Source organism: Callospermophilus lateralis, chromosome 4 (assembly GCF_048772815.1).
Source record: "Callospermophilus lateralis isolate mCalLat2 chromosome 4, mCalLat2.hap1, whole genome shotgun sequence".
Classification (NCBI taxonomy): domain Eukaryota; kingdom Metazoa; phylum Chordata; class Mammalia; order Rodentia; family Sciuridae; genus Callospermophilus; species Callospermophilus lateralis.
This window is the reverse complement of record NC_135308.1, coordinates 102,191,473-102,212,654: the sequence shown is the minus strand read 5'-3', so window position 1 is coordinate 102,212,654 and position 21,182 is coordinate 102,191,473. Positions and strand designations below refer to the sequence as shown.

Genomic DNA, 21,182 nt, shown 5'->3' with positions numbered 1-21,182 from the left:
AGCTAAGCATACTTTACTAGGAAAGGGTATAAAGCCATCTCTATTTCTAAAAGTCATTGAAAAATTCTTGTCATAATGGAACATTGGTTGCAGGTATGACCTCTAAATCTTTTCATTGCGGACATTTTTGAAAAACTGGGTTAGTAGTATAAATTAGTTCCCTTTTTGCTGGCTGAAAGGTGAGAGAGATGCATCCTGATACCTTCCTAGGGTTACTATAAATACTCTATCACCATCTTTTTACTATCTCTCTGGCTATTGGTTCCATATAAGATTAAGCAAAAAATAGCAAAAGCATCACTATGCAGCATTCTGCACCAAGTCTGTTGGTCTGCCTTGCTTGGATCTAGACTGACTCTGAAAAGTCTCATAGAGCTGGGAGAAGGTCAGAGCTCACTGTTTGAGGGCATTTGGTGTGTTTTCCTGGTCTTTTGGTTAGTAAGAGTGGAACTCTACCATGAGGAACACCTTATTCATTCAGTAAGTGTTTATTGAGTGTCTACCAGATGCCAGGCTCTATGCTAAGTGCTAGAAATACGTTGGTGCACAAAATCCTATTTTCTCCCAATTAATTGTGTAAAGTAGCACAATAGCAATTTCAGAGCAATGATTAAAAGGAAGACATGGAAACAGTGCAAACACATGATGAAGATGAACCTACTGCATTCCTAGGAAGTTTGCTGGAAGAGGTCGCCTGTAAGCTAAGAGCTGCAAGATTTAGGAAAAGCAGCACAGTACAAGGGTCAAGGGAGTGGGCTCAGTGGTCAGACCTCTTAGTCTTACTTAGAATCCTGGCCCTGTCTCTTCCTTCCTGTGTGGTCTTGGCCCCATTACTTAACCTCTGTTTTCTCATCTGTGTATGGGGATGGTAGTAATATAATGTGCTTCCTTATCACGTTGTTGTGAGATCTAAATGAGGCAATAAATATAAAATACTTGTAATATTACCTAAAATGTGTTCAGTTGGCTAATAAAAGTTAAATATTATTATTCATTTAAGAAAGTATTTATTATGTCAAAAGCTGCACTAATGAATATTATATATTTGTTTGTTTATCATTCATCTCCTCCTCTAGAATATAAACTCCATATATTCTAGGGGCTTTATTCTTGTTCATAGTTTTATACCTAGTACCTAGTGCCCATGCATGACACAAAGGACTAGGTATCATGTAGTTACATGGAGAGCGTGCAAACAGAGCCACGGCCTTCCTGAAGTTGAAGTCTCAAGGAGTAGTTTCTAAAGCCTGGCTGCACATTAGAAATGCCCAGGTAGATTATTTTTGGGGGGGGGAGGGTGAATACTGGGGATTGAACTCAAGAGCCACTCGACCACTGAACCACATCCCAGCCCTATATTGTATTTTATTTAGACACAGGGTCTCACTGAATTGCTTAGCGCCTTGCCATTGCTGAGGCTGGCTTTGAACTAGCTGAGGCTGGCTTTGAACTAGCTATCCTCCTGTCTCAGCCCCCCAAGCCGCTGGGATCGTAGGCGTGCGCCACTGTGCCTGGCTGCTTAGGTCGATTTTTGAAAATTTTTGTTGCCTTGGCTCCACTCTAAAAATTCTTATGTAATTAGTCTGTGGTGGGATAAGGCATTGATAGAGCTTCTCAAAGTTCCCACATGATTCAAATGAACACTTGTGACCCACTGAAACAGCTTATAGAAGACACTAAAGGGCAGAGACGTGGCAAGATCAGTTTTGTTGACTAAGTAGAGAATGGATTAGAGAAGGCAATAAAAATGAAGTCTAAAGAGAAGACTGCTCTTATAAATCAAACTCTTGTTAATCTTTGAATATTTACTTAAAAGCTCACAGAACAAAATGTATAGGTCAAATTGCTCTTCCAAAGCTATACATGTAAGAGTATTTGAATTAAAAATCCAACTGCCTTAAAACAAGGTAAAAATAGAAAGGAAATTTTTCTTTAATCACTCCGTATTTCCTAGCACTCTACTTACTGTGTGACAGCCAGGACCCTTTGTTTACATCTCAATATATTGGGTAATTGGTTTCTTTGGAGAATTGCACTTTAATTAAATTAGTTTTCTAGATTCTCTTTTAAGAGAAAAGCAAGGGAGAGAGAGAGAGAGAAGTAACCCACAGAGGAGAGTACAGTGCCAACATGTCACTTCCACCTGAGTCTTAATAAGATTTTTGGCAGCTTTGGTGAGAAAAGCTATTTCCCTGACCAGTGCTCATGAGTAGAGAGAGGCTTTTGAGGGCTGGAAGTATATAGATGAGCTAATCAGAGCCAGAATTTTTTTATTGTATCTCAGCAAGTGTGATTGCAGAGGAGAAGCAACTGGGTGGGTCAGGAGGGTAGCTAGCAGGGACAATTAAGGACTTGCTGGAGGCAGGCACAGTAGAGAGATTTTCCAAACAGAGCTGGGAGCCTGCTTCCATAGTTGACAGCTTGCTGAGGGGACCGATTCTTTCCAATACCTGCTTTCAACGACAAACAACAACAAATAGGGCATGGAGACAAATGACAGAGAAATACCTGTCTGATAGCAGAAATGGACAGATGTCTGGCACTGGAGGGGTAGGTGGCCGAAGCTTGGCCAGGGCCATGATGTGTTCAAAGGTGATGTCAGTCTGGGTGCTGGCATTCATGAGCTGCACTTCGGGGACTGTTCCATAGGTGGGTCTATTGAGAGGAGTTCTCCTTAACACCTGAACCACGATGGGCTCCTTGGCGTTTCGAAAAGCTTCCACTGCCTCTTCATGGGTGGCCTTGGAGAGATCCTTCCCATTGACCTAGGAGGATATAAGGACAGTGTTCATCTTGGAGGAAACAATGCGGGGGCATCATGACAGATTAGTAGATAGTGGAGAGGGGAGATTTCAGCCAGATCTGATAGGAATTGTAAAGGAATATTTAATCAGACATTGACATTTACCAAACTCTTTCCCAACACGAGGAAGTGAAAATCACTTTTGTAACTTTATGAAGTATCTGGATTTGATTAATAAAATACCATCACAATTATTAGTAAAGATTTACAAATTTAAATAACATATCAGTATCAGAAGGTGTTCCCAAAATCTCAAGATAGGTAGAAATTCAATATATCCTTTGTAAAAATAATCAACTAATCTCCTGGTGATATTTTCAGCATTTAATCAAAGTCTTACTTGTCTGAAATCTGGTTTTTGAGAATATTAGCACATTTCCTTCATATTCATTTTTTTAGCCAAGACTATGTTGTTGCTCACGTGAATTCTATCATAAATCTTCACTATTCTGAGTGTGGGTGGCCAGCATCTTCAGAATCACTGAAGAGATTTTTACACATATAGAATCTCTGGACCTAACTGAGTCAGGATTGGCATTTTAATAAGACCACAGCTGATTTCTAGCATGTGAAAGAAGCGCTGCTCTGAACACCTCTGAAACAATTCACTTGGCATCCCTTTGCATCCTCACCTGTCTCAATTTATACCCCGTAATGACCATTCAAGGTAGCCCTGGTCATAACAGAGAAAGAGGTGAAGTTTTCATCTGTTGCAGCAAGGCACAACTACTGGCATTTAGGAGAGAAAAAAAATTCTTCTTTAGATGTGACTCTCCCACAGCTGCCTACTGAGGGCCAGGGATATTTCCCAGCCTTGGTAGCACCCAAAATATCTGCACACTTTCCTTAACCCTTTCTCAGAGGCAACACAGACTGCTTTGAAATAGCTGTCCATTTATTTTCCTAAAATTGGTCCTGAGAACACAGCTTCAGTGGAAGTTGTGTTTTAATAAAGGACTCTAGGATCCTGATAGAGCTTCATGACTCCTATCCTAAATGAATTAATAATGTTGGCTTTTGCCAATGCAAAGAGAAATTTGGTGACCCAGTCCTGTGCCCAATACCCTGGGAATTATAACATTTCTAGACAGATAACTAAGCTACCTCCATGTTGGTAAAACACTGATGATATCTGTTAGGCAGTAGCAAACCCTTAGAGATCCCAGGGTGCCTAAAAAGAACAAAAGGAAATGTAGTGATTTGGATGTGAGGTGTTCCCCCAAAGCTCATGTATGAGACAATGCAAAAGGGTTCATAGGAGAAATAATGGGATTGTGAGAGTCTTAACCTGATCAGTGAATTAATCCCTGATGGGATTAACCCAGTGATGACTAGAGGTGTGACTGGAGGAAGTGGTTCATTGGGGGCATGGCTATGGGGGTATATATTCTGTATCTGGAGCTGGGATCTCTCTTTCTGCTTCATGATCACTGTGATATGAGCTGCTTCTCTCTGCTACACTCTTCTGCTATGATGTTCTGTCTCACCTCAAGCCCTGAGGAATGGAGACAGCCTTCTCTGGACTATGACCTCTGAAACTAATCCCTCAAATAAACTTTTCCTCCCCTACAGTGATGCTGGTCAGATCCTTTAGTCTCAGCGGCAAAAAAGCTGACTAAAACAGGAAATCAGTGAGATGAGATTGTAGAACAATAGCTGACATTCAGATGAACACATTCTCTCTTCCTGAATACACAAAGGGTAGGTATGCACTCAGAGCAAGAATGGGGCATTTGAGGGTAAATGACACAATGCCAGGTGGAAATGGGCATGTTATATAGAGACAGGCTTAATGACCTGCACGATCTAATTTACTCAATGGACCCTGAAAGAGTTAATGTGCCTTCAAAAAATGAGCAATTAGGTTTCCATGGCACAAAATCAGTCCTAGTTCAGTCCCTGGATCACTAGTAAGAACCCGCACATAGAAATCCAAGTGGGTGCCCAATAGTGTGCAAGCATTCACTAGTCTGTGCACTCCATTTCCGATTCTTTCCTCCATGGAATAAGCTTGAAAAATTGTCACTGAGTTTTCATCGACACCATCTTGTGATGTCTGACTTGGGCACATGGGATACAGCAACAAGGGTACCTACAAATATGGTTGTTCATTCTTGGAGGCAATCCAGGTGCTCTGGGTCAGGGCCAACACTGTCTCCCCTGAGGATATGTAGTCAGCAAATCAGAAAAGAAAGCCTAGAATTAGGAGGCATAACTAAAATCTAGCCCCTCAGGTTAAATGGTATCAACCTTCTATTTCTTGTGGAAAATGTTTATCAATTCCAGATTATTGAATATGACAAAGTGGCATTTAAGACTGCTGAGTCTATGCAGTAAGACAGACTTGTCCTCTTGTCTCCAGCCTTCAGCTTCATGATATCCCTTCAGTTTAATGAAGACCCACTCTTGCAGTGTTCCATACCCTTCCCTCTCTGAAATAAACTCTCAGTCATAATCTACCAACTATTTAACATCTACTGGATCTATGTCAATAGGTTACCTTTTCCTAAAACCTTGCATCAAGAACAACCTCTAAAAATGGCAGAATAAACTAAAGGAATTGCCTGCCCATTTTGAAGTTACTTTAAGCATTATCTGAGGATAAAGGGAAAATTTGTGGCCAGGATTTCTTCCAATCACACCTTAGAGCCTATTAGTGGATAAAAGGTTTCAGTATATAGAAGACAATGCCATGAACCTATTTTTTTTCCTTAGATGGCTGAGAACTTTGACTATGTCAATCTAGTCTTGGTGTTCAGTACACTTATTTACTTTAGTGCCCTTCAAAGCGAGAACACGTTTTGCAAAAGTAAGTTTCCCACTGATAACGATTATTTATTTTGTGTTCCTATGTGCCAAGTAAGATTATTTTTTGACAAATCCAGATTGAACAATAATTTCTGCAGAAACAAAAAAAATATGCAGGAAAAGTATTTTAGGCTGAGAAATCATTAGTTTTTATTAGCTTTGTATAGGCAGACAATTGGCATCATACATAAGATCAATAGCTATCAATTCTATGACCTGTGTCCATTCATTTATGATGATGGCATTTATATGCAAATTTTATTCTTTGCTGTGACAGTCAAATATAATCTTAAAAAAGAACAGGAAATGCAATCTCAAATATCTTCCTTCCTGATTGGGAAATGCTCTTTTCTTCCAGTTGCCATGCTGCTGACCTCTATTTTCATAAGCTATTTAATATCTCTCAAAGTAAAGAAGTCTATGACCTTTAAAGGCTCTGCTGCCCCACGTGATCTCTTAGAAAATGTAAGCACTGTTAATACTAAACACTCTTTTTTTCACTTCACTTGAAGTTCATCAACATAGTGTTAGCCTACAAAAAGGTCACCATTTTATAAATTATGCCTTTCACAACAGAAAAAAAAAGAATGGATTAATTGGGATTTTCTGGCAGTTGCTTTGCTTAGTCGTCTTCAGTTACAGCTAGAGAGAATAACAACACGGGAAGAATACCTAATGTTATAGGAAAATTCTGTAGTAAGTAAACAAATTAGTGGTAAAACGTCATTTTTTCAAGTGGTTAGTTTCTAAACCAATAAGGAATTTGGATGTCATGGTGCCATACCTTTATCATTCTGTGTCTTTAGCACTATGTTTACTCCCTGACACTCTTTTTCTTCTCCTCACCTCTTATTTCTTCTCTAAATATCAAATTTGGCTTTGTGAGAATGAGATTGGAGATGGAGAAGCCTTCTATTAAAGGTTTCCCACTTGGTAACTAAGGGTGCATATCCAAGTTTCTTTTTCCTCCTTCCTCATCATCTTATTCTTATTCCTTTTTAATATTATTTCAAAATTATTATTTTTTCTAGGTGAGTACAGAATTGATTTTCAGGAAGAAAAAAAATAGAGGAAGAGAGTTGGGAGCAAAACTAGTGGAATGAGATGATTAAAAAAAAAAAGGAGTGTATTAAGGACTTTGAGTTTGAAGTTTTCAAGCAGGAGTTTCACAAAGGATAGCAGTTTTAGTATGCTACAAGGAAAGTTGTCCCCCCCCCCAACACACAAAACCTTGTTAAACAGAATGAGAGATAAGGTAGAGTGTCATGATAAACATGAATAGTATAATTGCATCTATTGCTACATCTGGAATTTTGATAACTGTAGCCCAAACTGATTTGGGCTGCAACTGAGAAGCTAGAGTGAAACTAAAAAGATAGGTGTGATTGCTATTTGATGAGAGGGCAGCAGTCCCAGAGAGGGAAAGCTGGACTCTGGGAAGGTGATTAAGTCACCTGATTCAGAATAAATCAGAAAGCAAACACATTATGCAAAAACAAGGCATTAGAACTGGCAAAAGCAAAAATGAGAAATTTATTTGCTGGATGTTTAAGATTTAAGATGCTGATTATATTATAAATAGTGATATGTAGTTGTCCTCAGACAAACTAAATTTGGGTTGGATGCAAGTGGGGAGAGAGGTCTTAATCCTGTCCTGTCCCCTTTGAAGCAGTCACAGGATAGATACTCAGATGAACCAGCAAGCACATGCAATGGGGCACTAAAAGAAAAAATGATCATAGGAAACCATAATCTGAAGTCTTCCACTTTCTGAGCATCTTATTTCTAAAAAGTTACTATTTTCCATGATACTGATGGTACAATCTTAAGAGGGTAGAGAAAAAAAAATCACTTTTCAGCAATCAGTGCTAAAGATGTGTGAATACATTTGTTGTGGCAGATGGGCTAATTAAGCCATAGCAACTTGTGAATGTTAAGTAAAGAATATAGCCTTTTTTATGTAAACTGTATTATGGCAATCTTTGATGAAGCTTCTGTTTAATGAATAATGTACCCTTTTGGATAAACTGCAAAACCTGGGCCACTCATCCTGACTTCCTCAGTGAATGATAGCTTGTGCTTGGATATGAGCTGTTCCTCTTTGATTATTCCCCCAAATTCAACCACATGAAAATTCTTTTTGAATAACAGAAAACCAACAGGCTTTACCACTCTCACATGAATATCCAAGTCGCCACAGTGAATGGCCTTTTCTAGAATTATCTGTTTGGAAATAATGAGGGTTTTCAAACTTCCCTTAAGAAAACTAAGAACTTCCAAGCATTTATGGCTTCCAATGGAGCATAAATAAAAGAAAATCTCATAGAAATATGGATACCAATTAGCATAGCCCAATCTCAAATTGAAATAAGAATGAAGGGTTTGAATATTAGGATTCTGGGTGGACCTGATGATGTACCCAGTTAGTTCACAAGAGCTCCTACCCGCAAAAGTAACTGTGGAATTAATTTTTCCTAAATTCCCCAAATAGATAAAATTCTCTATTCAGATCAAATTCTCTATTTAGAAATTACAGAGTTCTTGCCAGAATATGGTTTAGTAACATTTCATAGAAACAGCAAATAACATTTAAATTCTTGCTAAGACGTTTGGTATGGAAGAAATTCAAAATAATCTAAACTCTATATTTATTAAACCACTTGTCATATGCAATCTTCAGTTAATTTTAAAGAATTTAAACATATAATTTTTCCTAAACTTTGTTATGTTTGGTTTTAGGTGGGCATCTGTTATGTAAATTAAATACTGCACAGTGTAAAAAAACACTTATAGTAAAAGGAATTCATGCACATTTTTTGCACAACAGAAATTGTGCAAAATGCATGAAGAAAACCTAGTGGTAGATGGACTAAATGAACTTTGGCCTTTAAAAAATTTATCAATGAACAAAACAATCAATGGTATGTAGGTGTTTGTTCATTATGTAGTTTAATAGTATTAGAACAATAGAAATGTTAGATTGCATCAACCCCAGAGTCCATTTTGTCCAGTGTACTACTTTTGACAGTTCACTGATTAGGTTTTTGGAAGAGAATATGGTAGTTATTGGATTTGACACATGAGCAGATGTATCCAGAAGTGATTTGGGGCTCCTTTTGGACAAAGAGGAATGTGTAGCTTCATCTCCTTGTGTATGAGGGTGTTGCAGCTTCCTTGAGCTCCGAAGTTCCCAGGTTTCAAGCAGTCTTTTTCCAGACAAGTAGAAATAACTGACCTCTAACCCAGACTGCCTGAACCTCTAGCAGTCTCTTCTCTGAATAACAATGCATCCCCCTCCCCCAAAAGAGACAGCAAGGTGGGGTGGCATCTTTCTGTTATAATTTAGTCTTACTGCATCTCCAACAGCTTCTGGACCCCTGCTTGACTCTGTGTGTGGCTGACTCCTAACTTGTGTTTCTACACCAAAAGGTTAGGAATGTTGCCTGACATTTAACTTGTGACATTTTGGGATTTTCCCTTACCAGGTAGCTTATATGATACTATAAACATTTCCCACGAAAGAAAATTGCATATGTGGGAAATGATTATATATGTAATACTGAACTGAAGGCTCCCAGCAGCCCAGAGAAATATTTAGAAGGTCAAGTGTGACATTAGCCCATGGATTGTAGCACTGTGGTCACAACAGTGGTCCAGTGTGCTGCTTCCTGATCCCCCTCCATGGCATACTTTGATGGTTAGGGTTTCTCAAATGCAAGGAAAATTCAATCTTAACTTTTCATGTTAAGATGTTATGAATTCTTTATTTGTGAACTTTTCAAAACGATTCTTGAGTCAATTTATAGTTTTGTCTGTAGGAAGTCTTGGGAATGTCTCTTTTACAATTGCTTTCTATTGTTGTTTCCTTGCCTCATTTTTTATCCCTTCTTCTGTATTTTCTGTTCCTTTCCTTATCCATCTGCCACATTTCTAGACTTTCCTGTTTGGGACTTAACACATTTGAAGAGCATTTATTTACACAAATTATTCCTGTAATTCAGGAACAGGTTGTGTGATATATTCTGATTCTAAATGAGAGAAATAAACTAGAATGTATTCAACATAGTTTATTTGTCTCTTTATAAATAAGTTTAAACTCCTCTGTCTTAAGAATATAAAGAGAAGCTTCCCTCTTTGGCAAAGGAGCTGGCTGTTCTTGGTTTGTTCTTTGGATCCATAGCCCACTCTTCTCTACCCATCTTTGTGTTTTGGAATGATGACCACTACATACTGCCTAACCATGCATTTGGTTTGGTTCAGTCACATAAAAGCTCTTCATCCAGCCCCCTCCCTACCTGGTTTTCAAGATGCCAATGCTTGTCAGGTTCTGTTCATATCCCTGCCCACCATCCTGCTCTAGGTCTACAGGTAATGAGGACTTATCTCTGAGCACTTCTCCATTCTCCTTTGGGCTCCTCCCAGTCTATTGCCTAATATGGTGACCATACGTAATAATAATGTATTATATCTTTCAAAATTGCTATAAGAGTAGATATTAAATGATCTCTGTACAAAATTAGGTGAGCCATCTTATTTGTTAACATGTTTTAATTATTCTATAATGTAAACATATCTTAAAACATCACATTGTATCACATAAATATGTACCAATATTACTTGTCAATTAAAAATATAATTAAGCAAATAAAGTGTTCTCCATTGCTATTCCCTAAGCTCTTTCAATCTTAACCCTATTCCCACCTATGGAAACTGTACTATCATCAAGCTTTCTTCAATTAAACCATTTGTGCCTTCTGTTTCCTTCTAGAACCTTGACTAATATAATCTAACATGAAACTCCCCTGATTTAAACAATAAAAATAGCAAAAAGATAGTTAAATTTGAAATTTGCCACTTTCGCCCATTGACTTCACTATCAAAATTAATTGCATCTCAGTGCACTTATTAGCTGCTCAAATTTACCAAGGCACACTTTTGGGGGGTGGGGTACTAGGGACTGAATCCAGGGGTGCTTAACCACTGAGCCACATCTCAGCCCATTTTTTATATTTCATTTGAGACATGGTCTTGCTAAATTACTTAGGGCCTAAGTTGCTTAGGGTCTCAATAAATTGCTGAGGCTGGCTTTGAACTCATGATCCCCCTGCCTCAGCCTCCTGAGCTGCTGGGATTACAGGCATGCACCACTGCATCTAGCACTAGTAAATCACACATTTTAAGGGAAAACTAAAATATGACTTCTATTGAGATCATATGGCAAATTTTAAACATTCTTACAGTTGATTCATACCATAATCTGATAGAATATCCTTCAATTCAGGTCTGTTTAGTCTTCCTTGTGATTAGGTTTAGGTTATATATTTTTGGCAGGAATGCCCCAGAAGTGGAGTTGTGTCCCTCTCTGTCTATTCTATTAGGAAGCAAGTCTTTCTATTTGTCTATCACTGGTTGTTAACTTTTATTACTTAAAAGGGAAGAGAGGAGGTGGAGGTGAGAATGAAGAGGAGAGAGAGGAAGGAGCTAAAGCAAATGCAATGTATTAACTAGAGTTAAAAGTTGGAGGAATCTAAGTGAAAGGTATTTGCAAATTCTTTGTATGCTTCTTAAAGGTTTTTAATAAGTCTGAAATCATATCAAAATGAAACATTCCAAAAACATTGTTATATTTTCATTAGTTAAAAATGGATTCATGCTGTAATCATTTAGAATTCACAAATAATTATAAGGAACTGATGGAGGAAGAGCTTCCTACAGTGTTTGTTTCTGTTTCTGCATATCTTCAGAGAAGCAAATTCCTACTGTGCTCTGAATGTCTATTTTTCTTGTGTGTGCTTGTGCATGCACACACACACCCCTACAAGCGAAAAACACAGATTGGTATCACCAATTTTATCATTGTCATAACAATTCATCTGCTGAATATCACCTGAAATACTGTTCTTCTCCAAGCTGAGCTATTTAAGAAGATAGATGGCTGCCTTCTGGCTAATTATGGGAGTTCTTTCATTACTATAAAAGACATTTTATATCTCAAGTGACTCTATAAGCATTGAATAATGACTTAAAGTCTTTGGAAAAGAGTCCACAGATGAAATGGTAGGATAACAACTACTTACTGACCTTTCACTTCCTAAGATAATACTAAGCTCATGTAGGCGATTATTAATAAAGCTATCTGTTGAGTTTTGACATATCAGATCCCAGTATGTTAAACTTAATGAGAAATTCTGATGGAGACATAAATTTTTGTGCAACAGGCCCAGGATATAAAGATATATGGCAAATACAGAGGAAATGCTGCACAAATGAATTCAAATAATTTCATTGGGAAAAACTTCATTTTAATTAAATAATCCATTAAAAAAAGTAAATCAGTAATTAAAGATTTAGAAAGACCTAGTATCTTTCATATCTATTGGACATGGGAAAATACGTACTTGTCCCTTGGACAATATAATATCTCTTGGTCCCATCTTTATGATGAGAGCATAAGGGTTATAAAATACTCTCCTTGTAAGGAGCATCTTAGTATGTATCTATTGTGATTTGGATCTGGAATGTCCTTCCACAAGCTCATGGCTCGAAAGCATGGTCCCCAGGGCAGCAACGTTTAGAGGTGGAACTTTTAGGCAATGACTGGATCATAAGCACCCTGTCCTCCATTGAAAGCTGGTTGGATTACTGGGAAGTGGGACTTGGTTGGACAAAACAAGTCACTAGGATGGGGGGGGTTCTTCTAGAATGGTTTATTTTGTCTCTGGCCCCTTTCTCTCTCTCCCTCTGTGCCCCTCTGCTCTGCTTTAGAGCTGCCATGAGCTGAGCAACTTCTTTTGCTATGCCCTTCTTACCATGATGTTTCAGCAATGGAGTTGGCCAACCATGGTACTTTTCCTCCATTAAGTTGTTCTTGTGAAATATTTTGGTCAGTTTTGAAAAAAAGCTGACTAACACAGTGCCAAAGAAGTGCTAAAATAGCTGTTTGTTAAATAAAAATAATTTACCACATAATTTCTAATAGAATGAAAACTAATAGGGCATGTGTCATAACAAAATCACCAGAGATTAACTGTACCCCATCTATGAGAGCAAATAATGACTCACATAATTCTATAAAACAGCATGGGATGGGAAGAAACTGCTTTGTTTAGTGTTGCAATTTCAGGTCTTAAAAATGTGGGCTTAGTATATACTTGACATTCAATAAAAAGGTGTTATATAAATTTTCTTATACTTCTCCATAAAGACAAATGTTAAAACTAACAATTGTATTTGCCATTAAAATTATTTGTTTACTTGCAAACCGCCTTGCATTCACTTCTCAGCTTCATTTTTCAGTCCAATTGTTCATACTATTTTTTTAATTTAAATATATTATGCAAATGACTTATGAGGGGCAAGAACGGGCTCTTAAGCCCTACCAATCACTTGTATTGAAAAGAACATAACTGTAGATTCATTGAGGATTGGGGTCTAAACATGCTTCTTAATTAGTAGTCTGCCTTTAAGTCACTTAAACCCTCTGAGCCTAAGTTTCTTCATCTGGAAAGGGCAATAATAATACCCACTCACAGAGTTGTAGACAAGATCAAGTAAATAATATAGCTAAGGCAGCCAAATAATAAGTAATATAGCATAATAAGTAATATAGCATAATAAATAATATAGCAAGTAAATAATATAGCATAGACACAGTACTATTTTGATATGTAGAACTTCTTTCTCTGCCTTCCTTCCTAACTCTTGAATGACAGAGATTAGGTCACTCTCTGGGACACAATTTGTAGTCTGGGCAGTGACAGCAATAATACCAGTTAGCATTCCATGAGCACTCACAAAAAACCAGCAGCTGAGTCATGCCATTGGACATTATTCTCTCCATCACACCCCAAAACAGGCATGTGAGGTCAGTATTTTAGTGCCTTTTGAAAGATAGAAAAGGTGGATAAAGCAGGTTGAACAGAAAAGGCATCTGTTTTCATAATCTGCTAGGGAAAAACAAAGTACACCAATAAATATGGGTGTTAATACTTCTGTGAGAGTTCAACGGGCTAACTATGCCTGAGAATTCTCCAATAGGACTCCAGGATTTAAAATTGGATGTGGGTCTTAGAAAATGAGATTTATAAATTGCAAAGATGGGAGAAAGGAAAGGAATCCTAGGGTAAATGCACAAAAGTGCAAGTCTTCTTAGTACCAGTGAGAGATCTGGTGGGACTGAGTATGGAGGGATTTGGGTGAGAACACTGGGCAAAGAGGCTGGAGAGAAGACTCTAACACAGATTCTAATGTCCTGCTTGGATATTGTAAGGGATTTATTCCAAACAGTTTCATCTGAAAAGTATCATGATCTCATTTAGGTGTTAGGAACATGACTCTGAAGGCTGTGGTGAGAAGTACCTGAAGGGAAGCAGGAAAGTGTATCAGGAAGATATTGGGGGAGATTGTGTGTGTCTGAGTCAAGATGGACAGTGTGGAGAATGGGAGGACTGTAAAGAGTACCTCCCACTCATGCACATTCCATGGGTCTCATCAGATGAATGATTTTTCTACAACAATCCAGCCTCAATTTCTAAATTAAATCCACATTGTGCAGAAATATAGACTATAAAATTTAAATTTTAAGTGTATAGATTCACATTTTCAGTGCTTATTTTATCTATCTACTTCTTCCAAGAAACTGATCAACAAATATATGAAAAGAAATGTTCAACATCTCTAGTAATTGAAGAAATGCAAATCAAAACTACTCCAAGATTTCATCTCACTCCAGTCAGAATGATAGTTATCAAGAATATAAGCAACAATAAGTGTTGGTGAGGATGTGGGGGAAAATGTACACTCATACATTGCTGGTGGGACTGCAAATTGGTGCTAACAATATGGAAAGCATTATGGAGGTTCCTTAGAAAACTTGGAATGGAACCATCATTTTACCCAGCTGTCCCACTCCTCAGTCTATACTCAAGGGACTTGAAATCAGTGTAGTATAGGGACACAGCCACATTAATGTTCATAGCAGCTCAATTCACAATTAGCTAAACTGTGGAACCAACCTAGATGCCCTTCAGAAGATGAACGGATAAAGAAATTGTGTTGTATATACACAATGGAATATTAGTCAGCATTAAAAGAGAATAAAATTATGGCATTTTCAGATAAATAGATGGAGCTATAGAATATCGTGCTAAATGAAATAAGCCAATCTCAAAAAAAACAGAGGCCAAATGTTCTCTCAATATGGGGGAGAGTGCATGGCATAAGTGGAGGAACTTTGAATGGGGCAAAGTGCGGGGAGGAGACAAAGGGGTAGTAAAGGTGGTGGAATGAGATGGACATCATTACCCTAGGTACATGTATGATTGCATGAATGGTGTGACTCTACTTCATGCACAACTAGAGAGGTGAAAAATTCTCCATTTGTGTAGAATGAATCGAAGAGCTTTCTACTGTCATGTATAACTAATAAATAAATTTTTAAAAAACCTACTGCTTCCAATATTCTGAAACTCTGCTCTTCTGATTATTATCTGCTTAGCCAATAAATGTCCCACTATAACCCCCCTCTCTCTCAGACCCACACACATGCGCACACACACACACACACACACACACACGTACAATTTTATGATTTTTAGAGTTCACCAAAATAATTTATATCTCATATAAGATAGAAAAATATTTTACAAAGGGAATTGATAGGAATTTTAGGACACGGAGATTAACACAAGAAGGAACTTGAATGGCATACAACTGTCTCTTCAAAACCAGCATCTCCAATGCAGATTCTGTAGGATGAAAGGTATCTCACTCTAGTTTGAAAGGATAGGTCAAAATCCAAACAAACTGTCATCACCCTAGAAGAAGTAGGAGGTTTAAACTATTTTCAATAAATTCTGCATTCTGACACTTGTTGAACTTGGTCAATGACATAAAACCACACTTAAAAGGCCAAGTCCCCAGGGAAATTCACCAACTTTCACATACATAAGTAAAAGCACTTGAATTTGTGCACATTCACCTTCCTAAAACCATGTTCCCAACTTCCTTGAATTCACTGTTTTGGAAAACACATATTTTGTATTATGTCAATAAAAATTAGGCTTTTGTCTGTTTTTGTTTGGATCTGGAATGTTCCCCAGAGGATATTTTTTTGACAACTTGGTCCCCAGCTTGTGGTGCTATTGGGAGATGGTGGAAACTTTAAGAGATGGGACCAAGTTAAAGGAAGTGTATCACTGGCATATGCCTTTTAATGGTTTATTTTGTCCTCCTTCCTTCATTGCATAGGTTGTATCTCTATCCTCCTTCTTGGCTCAGTGAGTTGAGCAGCTTTACTTTGCAACACACTCCCACCATGATGTTCTGTCTCATGTCAGGAGTGAAACAATGAAGTCAGCTGATGAGAGACTGAGACCTCTGAAATCTTGAGCCAAAATAAATCTTTTTCCTCTAAGGTTGTTTTCCTCAGGGAATTTTGGCAGAGCAATGGAAATCTAATGAACACACTAAGGCAAAAATGAAGTGATGAACTTGAAATAGCAATGGATGCCTTCCTGTATATTTGGTATTTGTCCCAGCAATTTCATTGATTTGGATTTCTGAAAGTGTACCTCAAAGTTGGCAATGATGATACTAATGATAAGAAAATTTGTTGAGTACTTAGTACGTGCCACACATTCTGCTTACTCTGTACTATCTGATATTAGAGGTTCAGAAATTATCATGTTCATTCAAATAGATTAAGAGATTTAAACCAACAGGTCAAGCTCCAGATCACAAAGCTACCTACACACAAGGCTGCTATGTGAAAAAAGAAGCAAGATTTTTTCTATAAATTAACATTAATTATTTTCAAACAAGTGAATAGGAGTTTCAGGATAGAAGCTTTAAAATTGAGACAAAAGAACAGTTGGGAGCTGGGCACATTGGCACACACCTGTAACTCCAGCAGCTCAAGAGGCTGAGGCAGGAGGATTGAGAGTTCAAAGCCAGCTTCAGCAAAAGCAAGGCACCAAGCAACTCAGTGAGACCCTGTCTCTAAACAAAATAAAAAAAAATAGGGCTGGGGATGTGGTTAGTGGCCAAGTGCCTCTGAGTTCAAGCCCAGCACTCCCTCCCCACTCAAAAAAAGAATAGGTGCGAAATTTATTTTCTATTTCTTTTCAGTAAGTAATACATATAATTATGATTAGGTAGTAAATCAATTGCTGACATTTATAAAGTATGGATAAGTATCTTAACCTGTGACTCTAGGTCAAGAAAACTCCAGATGAAAATGAAAATATGTTTCTGTTAAATGGACAGGATAGCTTCACTTCCAAAAGTCTATTAAAAAGTATGGTAAAGAGGAATAACTCCCTCCTCATTTTTTTTTTTCTGTAAGTGGATCAGAAAAAAACTCTGAAATTTATCTCAAATGCCTGACAATCTGTTATAGCACTTTTAGCTTAAGATCTCCACTCAAGGCCCACCCTAGGCCACGCATGGCTGGATGATGGTAGCTATTTCTGCCTCACAGACAAAATGGTACAAAGTGCACCCAGAGGAAAGACCACCTGGGTTCTCTCATGCTTTTAGTCAGTGAACATAATCAATGAATGATTCAAAAAGGGAGAACATCTCTAGGAAGAGCTAGAGCAAATGGAGACTTGAGCCCCTCTCAAGGCTGTGGGTCTCTCTGGGTTCATCCATGCACAACCATGGATTGGTATGCATGGCAGCACTCTTTGAACACTGTTTTCTGGGCTTTATGTCTGCTTCACAAAGGGAATAAGATAGGGCAACAGAGAAGTTGTAGCTCCACAAATAGAGCCATCATGGTCTTAAATTTAAGTTGCCACAAAAATGTTTCTGTACTAATACTGTTGGTTTCATTTAGTTTCATTTGGAAGAGTGTGGGAAAGGGGCAAATTTTTGTAAATTTACTTCCTTCAAGCAATTAACATCTGTATGCTTTTGAAATAATTTTCAGCAGATTAAACAATCCTGCCAAGGCCCAGTAAAAGCTCTCCATTGTTCCATGTCTGCACAAATTACTTTGCATCTCTGATGATTTTATGTACATTTAATCACTAAAGATTAATTACATGGCATACGGAAACCAGTGAAACACTGAAGAGATAACTTCAGTTTAAGTGCACATGCAGCTAACTTGTGGCTTTTTAGAACAATTTTAATTAAAAGTACTAGAAGAATCATCGGGCTGAAAATATTAGGAGCTCTGGGATGGATGAGCTTAGCATAGCTAATTAATTGTATATTTAATCAAAGCAGCCTTTGGCTGTAATTAATAATCTATTTTCCTCTGGTAGTAAATATTGTAGTTCTGTGAAATAGAATTTATAATTTCCAGAATGCCATATGCACAGAAGAGTGGGACAGAAAATAAGCATTTCCACACCAGCTTTCAAGCCACAGTTGATTTTGTTTATTTAGAGAGGATGTTGTCTATATCTCTTTTATTCATTTTAAATGTCATCTCACAGTAGCAGCTAATAACAGCTATCCCAGAGTGACATGGACATTTCAAAGGTGCAAGGAATAATCCAAAAGGGGTGTCTTGTAGAATGATAAATGAGTTTTTTTTGTACCATAAAGATCTCATAATTTAGAGAACTGTAGGCAGCTTCTAAATTAATAAGACTGTTAGAATGGTTAGACTTGGAATTAAACAGTTCCTTTATTTCCTCTTATATGGCAGAGACTCAGAGATTTCCATCACCTGCAATCTGGTAAAATGCTCACACCACAGAGCACAGCAAAACAGACTCCTCTTTGCAACAACATGATAGCTTTTACATATAGTAGTAAATTTGTGTTCATACACAAACACACACACACACACACACACACACACACACACACCCATAAGACCTCTTCCATGTCAAATATAGTAAATGTTTGCTTTTAAGGGACCATTTCATTAATTTTTGTGAGAAACCTCTATTGGGAGGCAGTCACATGCTTTTCATATGATTTAAGATTTCTTTTTTCTCTTTGCTTATTTAGAAACAGTTTTTAAAGTTTTGGGGGAAAAGGAGACAACATAATAAATGAATCTTAGATGGTAGGGTTTTTCCCATCTTGCATAGATTTTTTAATTAGGTGAAACTTAATTATTGGTTTGCCTTTACTATTATTAAGATTATTACAGTACCATGTAGGAGTTACAGGTTGTTGGACAAATAAATTCTTAAAAAATGTCTTTTTGAATCATGGAGAATGTATTTTTGTATGCATCTGATACAATTTCTTGATACGCTAATCAACTCATAGCCTAAGCTCCATTTTTCTGGGGGTTATGTGGTCTTCATATGAATATGTATGATAGAAACAGATATGTTTTAAATTATTAAAATTATGTCAAGTGAAACTGTTTTTATTGTTCTATATAGGGCATTATAAAGGTCTAGAACCTAAAGAGTAGAATAAATTACAAAGGTTACAGACTGCAGGTTTCTCAAAGGCCACCACTAATATCATGAGATCAAAAATAACTCTAACTAAATACATGGTAATCTCGGCAGCACTTAATTTGTTTATAAAATAACATGCACTTTCCATCGAGAACAAAATTGTTAGAGACAATTATTCTAAAAACTGCACGAGAGAGTCATTTTTTGAATTGTGACTACTTGGCAACTCCTGACATAGGCTCTTTAAATGTCCCAGTAAAATTATTTGTGAAATCACAGGAAAAAAAATAAATTGCTGGGACAATCAAAGCCAGGATTCATGGTTCATGGTTCCATTATTTGGTCCAACTTTCACAGAATTTTTCTTGAATGGGACTGACAGTTTAGACAACGTTTTCTGAGGATTCTTATGATATTGGAGGAGTAACAAGGGCATCTGAGGGGTGTGTGATTTAGCAGTCACCCACAGATCCTCTGGACAGTGAAGTGGCAGGTGTACTGCTATCATATAGGTAAACCTCAAAGAGCTGGATGGTGTCCAAGCTCACCCTCAACTATTCCATGGTACTTTGAATACAGGAGGATGCTCTGCTCTGTACTCTTAAAAGATTCTTCAACTATCTCAAGGTTTTAGAACTTCAAGAAGTTTCTTCTAATAACTCAGACTTGAGAGTGCTAAACCTCAGAACATAGACAAGGTGAGAAGTGAGATCTCACCAATAGGTAAATAGTGGGAATTTCTTGAAGTACAAAGTAGCAAAGTTCAAAGTAGGAGATGTTAGAGATGTGCCATTCAGGAGAGTCCAGGGACTCTGGTGAACTCCTGAGTATTGCTCTCTAGGGCAGGTAATTTGGTGTGTGTGTGTGTGTGTGTGTGTGTGTGTGTGTGTGTGTATAACATATAATATTTTTCTCAAATCCTTTATCTTACATTGATTGTTTTTTGGACATAGTGTAAGACACACAAATAATAGATAAAGAGAAATCAGTATGGGAGACAGTAGGAATTCAACAAAAATGTAGAAATTATTTGGCATCAACATAACATTCGAAAGGAGTGTCTATTCAATGTTTGCCAGTGCAGGGTAATTATGGTACATTTAGAAGTAGAGAAAGCATGATTGCAAGCTTTTTGGATGGTACTAAATTGAGGAATAAAATATTATACCCAAAAAGAGCATTGTATTGGATTAGTTGTCAGAGAATCTGAAGCTTCATTTTAGTTCTACCATTTGTTTCCAATTTAGACTTGGAAAAGTCACATATACTCTGGAAATGTGAATCCATAATAAATTTTCAAACACATGTGAAGGCATCACAGATGAGGGGAGTTTAGTGCTTGCCATTTGCAATCCATTTAGTAATTTATAAATTAATTAGTTCACCAACATTTATCTCACTGCTCACAGGAGATTTAAGTATTATCCACATCTTAAGGAAGAAGTAAATATTGGTTGAATTGATTTTTTTTACCAAGGTCACATAACAAGTGGTAAAGCTGGGATTAAGTTCTGACTGGCTCCAAGCATTCTTCTTATATCAGCAGGAGAGGTCTCATCTTTGTCCTCAACCTAATGTCTGGATTAGTTAATTAATCACTGTGTGGGATACAGGGAGTGGTTTAATTTAAATCCAAATATTATGTTCTCAGCAAAACTACTTATAAAAGACATAATGAAAACATGACAGAAACTATTGATTCTCAAGTTCTCATAAGTATATTTGAGTTAAATAGAAGTCAGAACACAGAACTATTGGCTGAACCTGGCCCTTGTGGAATGTTCCATTTGCCACTCATTAGAAAGCTGAGGATTATGGGGAATTGACATCACCATTACATTATAACTAATGTCCTAGATTTATCAAATGACAGCAACATGAGGTCAAAGTTTTATGTTGAAAAGAATTGGAAACCTCAGCAAAATATCCAAAATGTATGAAATATACTCTTTCAAAATAAAATAATAAACTTAGGTTAAAGAATGGTGAGTTCACTGTCTCTCATTGCTTAAACATTGTATGTAAACTACTGTTATTCCAAACATGGAGGTAAGTTCATCTATGGCTACATTACCTTCACGATTGCCCCAATACAAGGAGTGCAGAAAGGAGCAGCCATGGAAATGATTTCCTAAGTGAGTGGACTGCTTGTTGAATAGCATGATATCCTATACGCTGGGCTTTCTCAACTGTGG

At 37.3% G+C, this 21,182-nt stretch overlaps 1 protein-coding gene across 2 annotated transcripts in view; it reads right to left on the bottom strand.

Moving 5' to 3' along the window:
• The window catches only part of Pdzrn4 (PDZ domain containing ring finger 4), a 352,095-nt gene that overhangs the window by 64,742 nt on the left and 266,171 nt on the right, over positions 1-21,182 (bottom strand). For both annotated transcript variants that reach the window (XM_076852772.1, XM_076852773.1), the window contains one exon: positions 2,509-2,765. In XM_076852772.1, coding sequence (XP_076708887.1) covers positions 2,509-2,765 — 257 coding nt within the window. The remainder of the gene's footprint in view (positions 1-2,508; positions 2,766-21,182) is intronic.